Source organism: Aedes aegypti, chromosome 2, assembly GCF_002204515.2.
Source record: "Aedes aegypti strain LVP_AGWG chromosome 2, AaegL5.0 Primary Assembly, whole genome shotgun sequence".
Taxonomy (NCBI): domain Eukaryota; kingdom Metazoa; phylum Arthropoda; class Insecta; order Diptera; family Culicidae; genus Aedes; species Aedes aegypti.
Genome location: NC_035108.1, coordinates 25,839,917 through 25,852,766, shown reverse-complemented (window position 1 = coordinate 25,852,766; position 12,850 = coordinate 25,839,917). Strand labels below are relative to the sequence as shown.

Sequence of the window (12,850 nt, the reverse complement as noted above, 5' to 3'; positions counted from 1 at the left end):
TGGAAGGTCTTCTGGAAATTAAATATTTGTTTTTCTATTGTGCTTTTAATTTGATGTGGGGACCAAATTTGCAACTTTATGAAGCCGTAGGTTATTTTCCACATTAATACTTTATTAGTACTTACATCAGGACGTACTTTAAATCTAAAAATTCTTCTCATATCAGTTCCATTTAAATTTAAAATTAAAAAAAAAAATAAGTGAAAAATGACACCTACACGTTAATGCTCCCAATGGGCATTTTGCCCTTTGAAGGAAGCCCCATACTAGACAACGGACTAGCATGCAACGCCCAGTTGTACAGTCGGAGAAAATTCCTCACGAAAAGTTTTCCGGCCTGCAGCGGGAATCGAACCCACACTTCTTAGCACGATGCGGATAAATGCCTGGTGACACTAACCGCACGGCTATGAAGCTCATGAATTTATGATATCTGGAAAATTGTTGCTCCAAAAATAGCTTGACATTTTTCTGCAGGCTTCTAATTGATGATGCTTAGCTTAGCTTAGCTTAGCTTAGACTGACTGCACATATCAATGGTTGCTATTCCGTGATTGACCGAAGTCAGTGAAAATGCACAAGGAATCAACTAGAAGTTCGACTGGGATTGGCCATAATCTTCTTCAGTGTGCATAATTCAGTGCCTCTATTTATACATGGTCAATAACGGCGCCGGCCACGTCCTTGCAGTCAGGTGGGATTGGGGGAAGGAATGTTAGTGTGTAACCTTTGCTATTTGGAGACCGTGTTTGCCTCTGCATCTCCACAAAGGTTACTGGGAGAGATGTTTGTTAATGGGAAGGATCGTTGGGTCACAGGATTCACTTTGATAAGCGATTAGACCATGATAAATAATTATTTGTGAGATATAAACATGTTTATATGTAAATATAATATTTTCATATGATATGAACAATATCTTTGTAGAGAAAAAATATGCCGACACTTGAGGTGACGAACCTTTCAAAGTTTGTTGAATAAATGAACCTTTTGGAAGTCTACACTTGAAGTGTTGAACCATTCAAAGTTTTTTTTTAATTACAAAAAAGGTAAAAAGAAGAAGGTGTTTTTAATCAAAAAAAATTTAGGCAGAAATAATTTGTGAATCAGAGTTTATGTCGATACTCACAGTGACGAACCATTCATATTTTTTTTGAAAAATCATATTTACATCTCACCGTTTTAACGATTAATGGTGCAGTCATACATATTTTATAGATTAGAAACAATAGCATAAAACGAGCTCACCAATTGATCCGTCATCCTTGAGCAGCAACAATCCTATTTCAGCTTCACTCGTTTGCTCAGCTATATAAAAGCACTCAGAGAAAATAGGCGCGCAACCCGTGAGGGAAAACAATTGACGACTGCTGGGGCTTTCTTGACGCACTCCCCAGGAGCGAGCGTCAACGTCGGAAGATCAAAAAGAACTAATCGAAAGCGGCACTTTTTCACTTTACTCGATCGACGCGGCACTGTTTCACTTTACTCGATCGACGCGCGACATGTTTGATCCTGTCCTCATCGCCGGCCACGGCAGGAGCAAGCGTCAAGGTTGAAGGTTGAAACACAACTCTCTGCAGGCTTCTAATTGATGATGCTTTCGAAGAACAAGCTTTTTTTGAAATTAAAAATATAGATCAAATTTTCCAGCCAATTTTTAATAATAATTGATTTTGATAACCTCCAAAAATCGAATGTTCTAAAAATTGCATTCCGATTTCCGATCGTTGACTTCCGCTGTTGTTTCTATACGTTAAACAATACTTCGGAAGTATTGCGCTGTATAGTTCATCTGATATTTGATGTAGCGGACTACTTCCGACAAAATGTTTCACGTATAGTAACAACAGACCAACGACATCAATTTAGTGAAACGCAATCTGGCGAGCTGTACCCAATTGGCGGAAAATGAAGTGATGTCTCCGACAACTAATTAACTGTAAGATTTTCGGATGCAATTTTTTATGTTTACATCTCTTAAATGCTTTATTGCTATTAGTTTCTGGAAGAATTATTGCACAAATGTTTGTCTTGAAAAATATCCGCTGATAATAATCACCTAAATCTGGCAGCACTGCCATGGTACATTCGAATGATTTGTGCATCGTGTATATAGGCTGGGCGATAATCCAAAGTCCTCTCCTTGTATGTCCTGACTGTCTGCGGTTTCGATTTCTAATGGTTTGGCGTCGAATTGGCAGTCGTTGTCGCCCCGTTGGCTATTGATCGCGCGATTTATAAATAATCTCGGCTGCAGCTGTTCGGCGTTGCTTCTTAGAGAATACGTTGTTCGGATGAGATCGAACTTCCTACCGTATCGTATCGGATTGCCGGACGTTTCGGAATAGGGAAGTATGGATTTCCCAGTTTGTTTTGTAGGCCCAGGATTAGATCCTTGATTTAGTTCTAGCTTCTTGGAAACTTTTTCTTCTTGGCATCACGTTTCCACTGGGATAGAGCCTGCTCTCCCTGCTTCAAATTTCACTTCCACAGTTATTAAATGAGAGCATTCTTTGCCCATAACTACCATTTTTGCACGTATATCGTGTTGCAGGTAGGATGGTAATCTACACTCAGATAAGTCATGGAAATGTCTATTATGAAAAGCTTCTGGACCGACCGGGAATCGAACCCAGACACCTTCAACATTCCTTTGCTTTGTAACCACGGACGTATCCACTAGACTAAGGGAGGCCTCTTCCTGGAAACTACTGAAATCAATTATGCAGGCACAAGGTCAACGTTCGAAGCGTTCACGGAATTGGAACCAATACGGTATTTCGATCATCCTCCTCCACACGTTCGTGTGTGATCGGTGAGTGGTTTTGCATTTCTGCGAAGCAGTTAAAAATCGACTGCCAAACGCCCACCGCCAATCAGATGGAAATGTTGTCGATGCCGATCGTGTGGTTGAGGTGCGGTATAACTGGGAGAATGCTGCACTGGCTGTTATTTGTCCAGATTAACGTAAAAGGGGCATTTGCTGTGGTCAGTTGTGAGCCTTCTTGGAAGATGGATGCGTCTTCTAAAATCTATTTCGTCCGTGCGTGAGTCATGGTTATAGTACATTGACATGCATGCAAACCGACAGTAATTCATTCACAAAGTATGCTATTTGTACGATAGATTCAAATTGAATTATTTTTTAAGTAATTCTATAAATACAAATTAGTTGTACGGATGAAAATTTGATTCTTAAATTATGACCTACAAGTCATGAAATTCATTTAGGTCATCATCATGGCGACAAATCATGATTTCTGATGTCATAATTATGAGGAACAACACTAAGCGGTGAGCTGTGCATCAACAAATGGATTGTGTGGTATTGGTTCTTAGTTTAAATCCCGTTCTGGTACTTTGTTTTTTTTTGTTTTAATTTTGTTGGATTGACTGACCTAAAAATACATAACAGCTAGAACAATTATTAATTTAAAACATAGTACCACGGGCATCAACGCTTTTTCTTCTTCTTGGCGTTACGTCCTAACTGGGATAGATCTTGCTTCTCAGCTTAGTGTTCAATGAACACTTCCACAGTCATTAACTGAAAGTTATCTTTGCCAAAGTTGCTGTTTTCGCATTCGAATGTCGTGTAGGACGGAAGTCAAAGAAATTTCCATCACTAAAAGATCCTGTATCAACCGGAAATCGAACCCAGACACCTTCAGCATGGCTTGGTTTTGTAGCCGCGGACTCTAACCACTCTGCCAAGCGGCTCACTGCCAATATCGCAAATTTTCTAAGGGACGTTATCTATGTAGCCCATTTCGACGTGCTGGATCAAATGGTTATCTCCTCTGTCGACGGTGACGAGGAATTCCCATTCCCGCAGCGATAAGCCTAAAATGATCTAGGTATCCGCCTGTTGCACACGCCCGTTCGTAGCTGTTCAAGTGCATCCCAACAAAAATAAGAAAGAGAACAAAAAAAAAATCACAAAAGCATCGATTCGTTCCGTCCGAAATGGTGCCCTCTCTATCCGAAAAATCAAGGGGGTTTCGTTCCGAGAATCGCCACCACCGCAAGATCGGTCTGGTTTGGCTTGGGCTCGGATCGGACTGCACTGCACAACTTATGGCGACGCACGGGCGATGATCGAAAGCCGAACGAAGAAAAACAAAATGCACATTTTTCTTAGACCCAAAGACGAGAGAGAATTCCCCGTAGCGTTTGTCAGACAGCCAACGATCCAAGTGGCGGCACCATGTCGGCGACGACGAAGACGACGACTATCAAGAAAGCAATCCCTGAGAGTTATATTTGAACACACATAAAAAATGAGAGGACTCTTGTGTGTTTATGTAGGTACTTTCATCTTTTTTCTTCGGTTGTATTTTTTTCGTCTTCTGCCTGCTCCGTTCAGCTTTTCCACTTGATCTTCTCGGTGAACACACTCTTCCTGAATCCTGATTCCGTCCGTCTTCCCCGGGCCGTCTACCAGTGCTGCTGCTGATCACTCGCGTTCCGTGTGATCCCAAATCATGTTGGCCGACCTTCTCCTCAATTTCCCTCTGTTTCCCATTCTGATGACGATGACGATGATGATCATCTCACGCGCCAGTCTTGCCTTCCTCAATGTCTGCTGCACCCGCCCCGAGGGCCTCCCGAGACCGTCCCGTCTGGTATAACCATGCTTCCACAAGTGCGAGATTTTTAGCAGTCACTGCACAGTGGTTCGATCTAGAACGAATGTCGGCCAAAACTTCTAACTTTTATATAGATATTGTATATTTTTGCTTAACGTACCGTTTTGTCTCAAATTGCGAATATGACTCATGTTCCGAATAGTTACTACAGTCAACTCTCCATAATTTGAAATTGAAGGGACCAATGAGTTAGGGAGGTATCGAGTTACAAAACACAAAACCAGTGCATAGGCGATCCAAGAGACCATCGAGGTAGCCATTAAAAACCAACTTTTACTATGGTTCTCTAACTCGATATCGAGATATCGAATATCGAATAAGGGAGAGATGACTGTATTTTAAAGGGTAAAACTGATATATTCAATACATTTGAATATAGAAGATGTAAATTGTGAATTGATTGAACATCCTATGATTTATTTTGGATTTCATTGAAAAATCACTGCTTAAAATCAAGCCATGTTCGGAATTTGAGACAAAACGGTAGATACTTGACATGTTCTGTCATATTCAACAATATGGACATTTATTTTTTGTTTTTGTCTGATAATTAGGATACATTATAATATGAGTTAACAATAACATTCTTTGAATCCGAATTCCAAGAAATACTTCTTGAGATTGGTCCTAACCGACTCAGCCAGCGTAATATCTGCGCTACAGTCAGATTCGCCTTCGCACCCTTGGATTCAAGCAATATTGAAGTACGCACTACCTGACACGGTTTTCACGTGGATCCCTGGGCACTGCGGAGTTCCAGGGAACGAAATGGCTGATCATCTTGCCAGATCGGGCCTTTCAGGTCAACGGTATACTTCAGAGGTTCCTTTCATGGACCTTAAACGGTGGATCAAATCTATCTTCCGTCAACATTGGGAAGATTCATGGTACCGCACAAGAACGCTTTTCCTTCGGAAGATTAAAAACACAACCACTACTTGGTCAGACCTTCCAATTCTCAAGGACCAAAGGATACTATCTCACTTACGAACCGGACACACCCTAATATCGCACAATATGGGAGGCGGTCCCTTCCACAAAGAATGCGAGTCTTGTCATATCCCAGCCTCTGTGGACCATGTCCTTTGTGCCTGCCCCATATACGAACATCTGCGACAAATACATGGCCTTTCTGACAATATCGGAGAGGTACTACGCGACGATGCAACTACTATTGCTGCTTTACTGAGTTTTCTACACGATGCCAACTTGTACAGCAGTATATGATCCTGCCCAATATGACGACGACATTGATGCCAGCCCACGGATACGAAACTGTTTTACTAAATTGTACTATGTATAGATGTAAGCTTGAAATGTTAGATTGACAGTTATCTCTTTTTTATCGGTTCAGTCTTCTGCTGACCGTATTTCTCCCGGGTCTCAGCCTTCTGCTGAACCTTCTCCCGTGTTGAACTAGCATAATGTTAAAAAACACGTTAATAAAGATGAAAAAAAAAATTCTTAAGTTTAAACATCTAGTGTTGAAGAAACAGCTACAAATTTAATCAGTTTCAGTATCATGATGGTGTTTTTGGCTTCAGTATGTTCTCATACTTATTTTAGCAGCAAACGCATGTCCATGTAGGAAATGATAGGTGTCAGTACAGACAAACAGACGTAACAGCTTGAACAATTATCAAATTGAAGCACATACCGCAGACAGTAACGCCCAATACTAAAAATACTGCATTTGGCTAACCTGGTACTAGGTGGCGGTAGTGCGCAAACGTCGAAGTCGAACAAATGCGATGCGAGCGCCACGAGTGACTCGTTAGTCAACTACCAAATACTACAATATAGCGCTATTTTGCTGTACGATGAAAATAATACGAGTGTTATGTCTGTTTGTGTGTGGTGTATCATTGGACCGAAGAACGTTGGGGCGACCGGAACGGTTCTTCCAAATTGTTTCATTTTAACTGGATGTTAATTCCGAAGAAATTCAATTCAATTCAACCTGCAGGTCTTGCTGCACAAACAGTGTGATCTAGGCGATGGAATTTAAAGAATTTTGTTATAAGTGTTACGTCTATTTGTCTGTTTGTGAATCATGGAAGTGCCCAAGTGGTTCTGCACCCTATGCTGCATCTCTGATAAAACATATGAAGAAACCTTGTGCAGCTTCACGTTTTCCCCATACTGGTAAAATTAAGTTTTTTTTTAAATTTTTAATCAAGTTCTTTCATCCTATGCTTTTTTTATTTCAAGAGCAGCAGTAAATGTTTATCATTGTTCACTTTTAACATGATGTAGTCTTACCACTGGAAGGCGATGGAAATACTTCTTTAGTGGAGGTAGATGCGAAAACCAATCGTATAATATACATACAATTACTGGTAACTAAAAGTCACTATTTGCAACAAAAAGTAACTATTTCTGTGATCTGATAATGAAGAAACTTAAATTCGAATCTATGATGATACAGTGTTGCCATCTGGAAAAAATTTTACTCGATGCATGAAGCGTCGAAATTTCTACCCGTCAAGGTAGAGGATTTTTTTTCAGTATGTGTGGATAAGTCTTTTGTTGGGCTACATTATAGACATATTGTTTTGGTTTTCATATTTTTTCTCAATTCACAGGCTGTCAAAAGTCTAACCCCGTACACTTAACAGAATTTAATTTAATTGTGTTTTGATTTTTAGGCGGCATTTTTTTTTTATCTTCATCAACGAGATTTTTAACCCTGGGCTAGTTCATCTCAGGACCAACGGCTTTACTTCTCTTCTGAAGGAAGTCGTCACTATAACTTTTGTGCCATAATTTTACTATCCCGGGGATGAGATTCGCAGGGGCGTGTGTTCTAACCACTATACCAAGTCCTTCTCTGATTTGAAAATTGACTTCCTTTGCTTTTCCATGTGAAAAATTCGGAGTTCATGCATAGGATTAAATAATAACCCTCGCAATCGCGAATTGAGCTGGACATATCAGAGCTAAGAAAAAGAGAAATCCCTGCAAATGTTTTGGGATAATTCAAAAGAATATTCGTAGAAATTATAGGTGGAATGTCTAAAAACATTTTGTCTAGAGTATGTGACAAACATCAGTTGAAAATTGTAGGATATTATCTCGGCTACAATTTCGGCTAATATTTTGGTGGAGGTATATAAATGAATGTTGACGAACTTCTGATACAACTTCAGCTTCTGGACAAAAGTAAAATTCGGTGCAAATCCTTAGGATTTCAGTACGAGCTTTGTCACTTATTTTGAAATAATTTTAGTTGTTTCGTTCACTAATTCCAATAAGTGTGCTACACATTTGTGCACGAAATAAACCATGACTCGGTTTTATACGACTCAGATATAAACTAATCCACGTTTTTAAAAAGTTATTTGCTTTATAGTTGATTTTTCATAATTATTATTGCACAATACAGGCATTTTGTTTGGATTGTCTCGTATTTGTCGACAATTAGTTGAGCTCAGAAGCTGACAGAGTTATTGTTCGATGCCGCCCGAAATTCCATCAGGGATTCTTTCCCTTTTACTTTTGAATTTCAGATTTCTTTAACATATACACAATTTTCTATAAATTTCCAAATTGAGCTGCGATTGCATTTTAGACCTTGACAAAAAATACAATATGCACAAGCAGTCCTCTCAAATCGCTGTGCATTCCACTATTTGTTAAAGGTGGCGCTTCTTAAAACGCGCTCTTAACCTATTGTCCGCTATTAACGGTCCTCTAAACTCGCCATGATTTTATTTAAGCGGTCCTCTCAACTCACTGTGTACTTCAATATTTATCAAATGTGGCAGTTCTCAAAACGCGCACTCACCCAATTTTTACAATATACATAACATTGCAATATACATAGAAGGTTTTTCACTATTCACATTTCACAACACGCACTCCAATCTCAGCGGTCCTTACAACTCGCATTTAATCAATTCACAAGTGGTCTTCCAAACTCGCTATTATACAAAGGTCGTCATAATGCGCTATTACCCTATTTACTGATTTCTGCGGTCCTCTCAACTTGCTACAAATCTCTTCAAAAGCGGTTCTCTCAACTAGCCCTACAATATAAGTGAAAGGTGGCGGTCCTCATAACGCGAACTTACCCTATTTTCCGATCTCAGCGGTCCTTTCAACTCGCTATTAATCAAGTTACAAGCGGTCTTCTCAATTCGCTATTATTCCAAGGTGTCGGTCCTCACAACGCGCTCTTACCCTATTTACTGATTTTTGCGGTCCTCTTAACTTGCTACACGTCTCTTAGCAAGCGGCCCTCTCAAGTCGCATCACAATAAAAGTGAGAGGTGACGGTCCTAACAAAGCGCACTTACCCTATTTTCCTATATCATCTCGCTTTTTGTTTGTTTGCAAGCTGTAGCGGCTCTCTCAACTCGCTCCAACATGATTGAATATAGGCAAATAGGCCTTTTTTCACGACGTTTCAAATCCGCTGATCCGAAAGCTCTTTGATATTTCTTCTATGAAAATGGCAGACCCGTGTTATCACCGGTTCTCCACCGATGTAAACAAATCCATAGACGGACTTGTTACATGAAAAGGCTTATATAATGCGCCACCGTCATGGAGTTCGCTAAGGGAGAACGAGAAAAACATCACTGTAAATGTTTATTCACGTCCAAAATTCAAATTTTCAACCCAAAAGTTATGCCATAATCAATCAACCATTGCAGTGTTTTCCATTGGCATAATGAATTTAAACCATTATTCTTGCGATACTTGTGAATTCTCAACAAATTTAACCACTAACCAAGAATCCGGATGTTTATACCCTATGTTGCCAAACATCAATTTTCCAATTTTCTCCCACAAATCGTTCAAAAGCATCGACCAGTTGGAGAATTCCAGCGTGTATTTTCTTCGAAGAGAAGAAATTTTTTTTGCTGGTGGGCAATGGAAAAAAAAAATCTTATTTTCAAAGAAATTGTTCGCCGGAATTCGCCTACAGATCTATTCATATTAGAAGAAAAAAAACGTTTATCATGTTTTTCAGTGCTTTATGATCGTCTACAAAACAACTATTTCGAGAAAAAGTTTAATTGTGTGCTCCTTCCAATGCTACACACGGTACGTTCTCATCCCAAACCCCTTCTATGACGGTTCTTCTATTGGCCACCAGTATCGAAGTGATGTCGAAGTGATAGTTTAGCTTTGAAAAGATTTTACTATATCTACCAGCCATCTTGGTTTGCTTCGTCTCGGTCGCACTTTATTTATTGCACTACGCAATGGGTGATTTCCACAACAATTTTGGTTGAAAAAGTTCATTATTTTGCTATGAAATTCAACTAAAATATCTGGGGCCTTCCTTAGCCGAGTGGTTAGAGTCCGCGGCTACAAAGCAAAGCCATGCTGAAGGTGTCTGGATTCAATTCCCGGTCGGTCCAGGATCTTTTCGTACTTAGTGGAAATTTCCTTGACTTCCCTGGGCATAAAGTACAATCGTACCTGCCACACGATATAACGAATGCGAAAATGGCAATTTCGGCAAAGAAAGCTCTCAGTTAATAACTGTGGAAGTGCTCATAAGAACACTAAGCTGAGAAGCAGGCTCTGTCCCAGTGAGGACGTTAATGTCAAGAAGAAGAAGATCTGTAGCAAAACCTGTCACGGTCGCCAATGTGTAACATCAAACTGTAACTGGGAAATCACCCATCACACAGCCAACCACTTCGGAAGGGAACACACGGCTAGTTTTGTAATCCACTCCACTATGACTGATTGATCGGTGAGCAACGATCGGGCCGAGACGACACAAACACACTGTTGTCATCTCGCCCCACACAATTTTCATTCAACTCAGGAATACTTTGTGTATCTACGAACAACTTCTCTGCAGACATCATTACAATTTCATCTCTGTTCAATTCATATAGAACTAGTTTAATATGAACCGTAAATACCAATTTCCTTCAAAAATCTTTTTCACGATCAACTCAAAGAGCTGTACGGAATTCAAAACAAAATGAATCAGATTCAAACTTTGTATTTAAACAATAAAAGTTTTACGGATGCCAAGAAATTTGTTACCGCTGGAGAAAACAACTTTGATTTTCCAGGCTTTAATCACCTTTGAACCACTGTGTGCACTGATCCAATCCCGAGTGTGTTCGCTTTGACCGCCGGGGGATGTTTCGTTGATTCGCTTCCCATTGAACCGCGCCCGTCCCGTTCTTGAGAGATCGCGTTCTGTTGTTGGGAGTTCGTTGCCTGGGCTGCGCAAAGTGATCGCGTATTTTGCTGATATGATCGCTTCGGATGGTCTTGTTACGGTTCTTGATCGTTTTGTTGTTCTTTCTCTTGGCATTCGATTGTCGATTACTCATTTTGGACTCTCGGCTGAATCAACCGACGATGGTTGGAAAGCCAAATTGCAGCGATACGATAGCGATAAATTTAGCATGATTGGCCCCAGGGTTGAAACGGATTGGTGAATGAACTTTTGATGGGTATTTAGCTTTCGGGCAATTAAAAATTAATAAAGTTTATAAGCCAATTCGAAACTGTAAATCGAACAGTTTTGTTGAATGCTTGATGTATTAACATGAAGAAAATTGTGTATGATACAATTCTTCTGATAGAGAACGGCCTACTCACAATTTCATAGGTAGCATTAACATAATATTGGAAAGATAAATTGAATGTGTTTGATATTTTGTGTTTCAGTCAGCAAACTTATGCCCTGGGTAAAAGTTAGTTTTAGACAATCAAACTTAAAACGGTTATAGCTAAAAATAGATAAATATTCTTCCAAAAGTTTGTTTAAGCTTATCATAGCCAATAGATTATAGAAACACTATATGCTAGCTATTTTTTTTTAAGTTTTTCTGGAAATTTTGTCTATATCCCTAAGGTTGAACTTTTGCCCCACTTTTCTCTATGTATTACATAGGATACAGTTTTTCGTGGCAAGTTCAATAGAATGCGCTTTTATGGGATCTCCATAGTAGCACTGAGCTGAAAAGCAGGTTTGTTTCAACTTTTGCTGTTAGAAGAATAATGCCAAGCATAACTTTTTCGTCTCAAACAATAGGCTTTCTCAAAATGTGCTGCGTAGAATACAAAACTGAAGCACCAAACCACTCGTAATAAATGGCTGGTTTTGCTTTCTGTTCGAGTCTGGCTAGTCTATGGGATCTTTGTTTGCGGTAGTGATATCAAATTGTTAGACATTGGTCGTCCACCGTCCACTTCGGTGGTGGTGAAGATGATAAGTCACTGTGTTAAGTGCTCGTGCAGGCGCGAGGTTCGTTCAGACGACGACGACGAAGTCGTGCGTCACTGGTATTTGGATTGTGATAAGAACTCGCGAGCTGATCGGCATTTATCACCTCGCAGCCCCTGGGTGTTTATGGGGGAGTGGGGTATGGGGCTTCCAGTAGGGTCGTATATGGGTGATGAACGTTAGATAAAAGTTAAGCTACCTAGTCTTATGCCCAGATATATCAGCTGGTTTTGCTAATCGAGCTTTGTTTGTTTTTCCGTTTTTTTTTCAGAGCCCAATGGCAGGAAGTCGGCATCAGAAGCAAAACAAACGGATAAGAAAGATGTCAAAGTTAAAGGTAAGTGAGCAAACGGAGCGGATTTTGAACACCTTGATTTTATACCTTGAACTTCAGCACATTGAAAGCTTTCTACAACTTAGTGGTGAATGTCGATTCTGTTGTAAAGAAGTGTGCGTACTCGTACTCTGAATAGAGTAGGATATCTGTATCAGTGATAGTGATACTAGTAACAGATTACGGAAAAAAAATCGCCAAAATAACGGAAGCTTTCTATATTCGAATACGTCATTCGAAAGCTTTTCTGTTTTATTATACGTAAAAAATGATCTTAGAACGTTAAAATCATTATATTTGTGGAAAAGAACCACTACCTACTTATAAGAACATGTGATATTTCACGGTGTCTCTGGTAGAACAACATTAGTATAAAAAATCAGTATCGCTAAAACATCCACCAAATGAAAGCTTAGGCTTTCCCCTTTCATTTGAGACCTGTTTGGAAATATTCTATCGGGGGGTCCTGAACATTTTTTTTCAAAACAGTATAATGCCGTATTTAAGTACTCATTTCTAAATTATGGTTCACACAGTCATTTTCTTTCATGCTTATCTAGGTAGCCATGAGAAATTTTACTACGAATAGTTAATAGAAAGGATTTAGCATTATACCATTCTATTTAAACCAATTACAAACACGACATATCGATA

General features: G+C 39.6%; 1 protein-coding gene across 1 annotated transcript in view; it reads left to right on the top strand.

Moving 5' to 3' along the window:
• Positions 1–12,850, top strand: part of LOC110675397 — a 194,015-nt gene that overhangs the window by 80,991 nt on the left and 100,174 nt on the right. Inside the window, exon 2 of the mRNA XM_021840316.1 lies at positions 12,134–12,199. Within this exon, the coding sequence (XP_021696008.1) occupies positions 12,134–12,199 (66 nt within the window). The remainder of the gene's footprint in view (positions 1–12,133; positions 12,200–12,850) is intronic.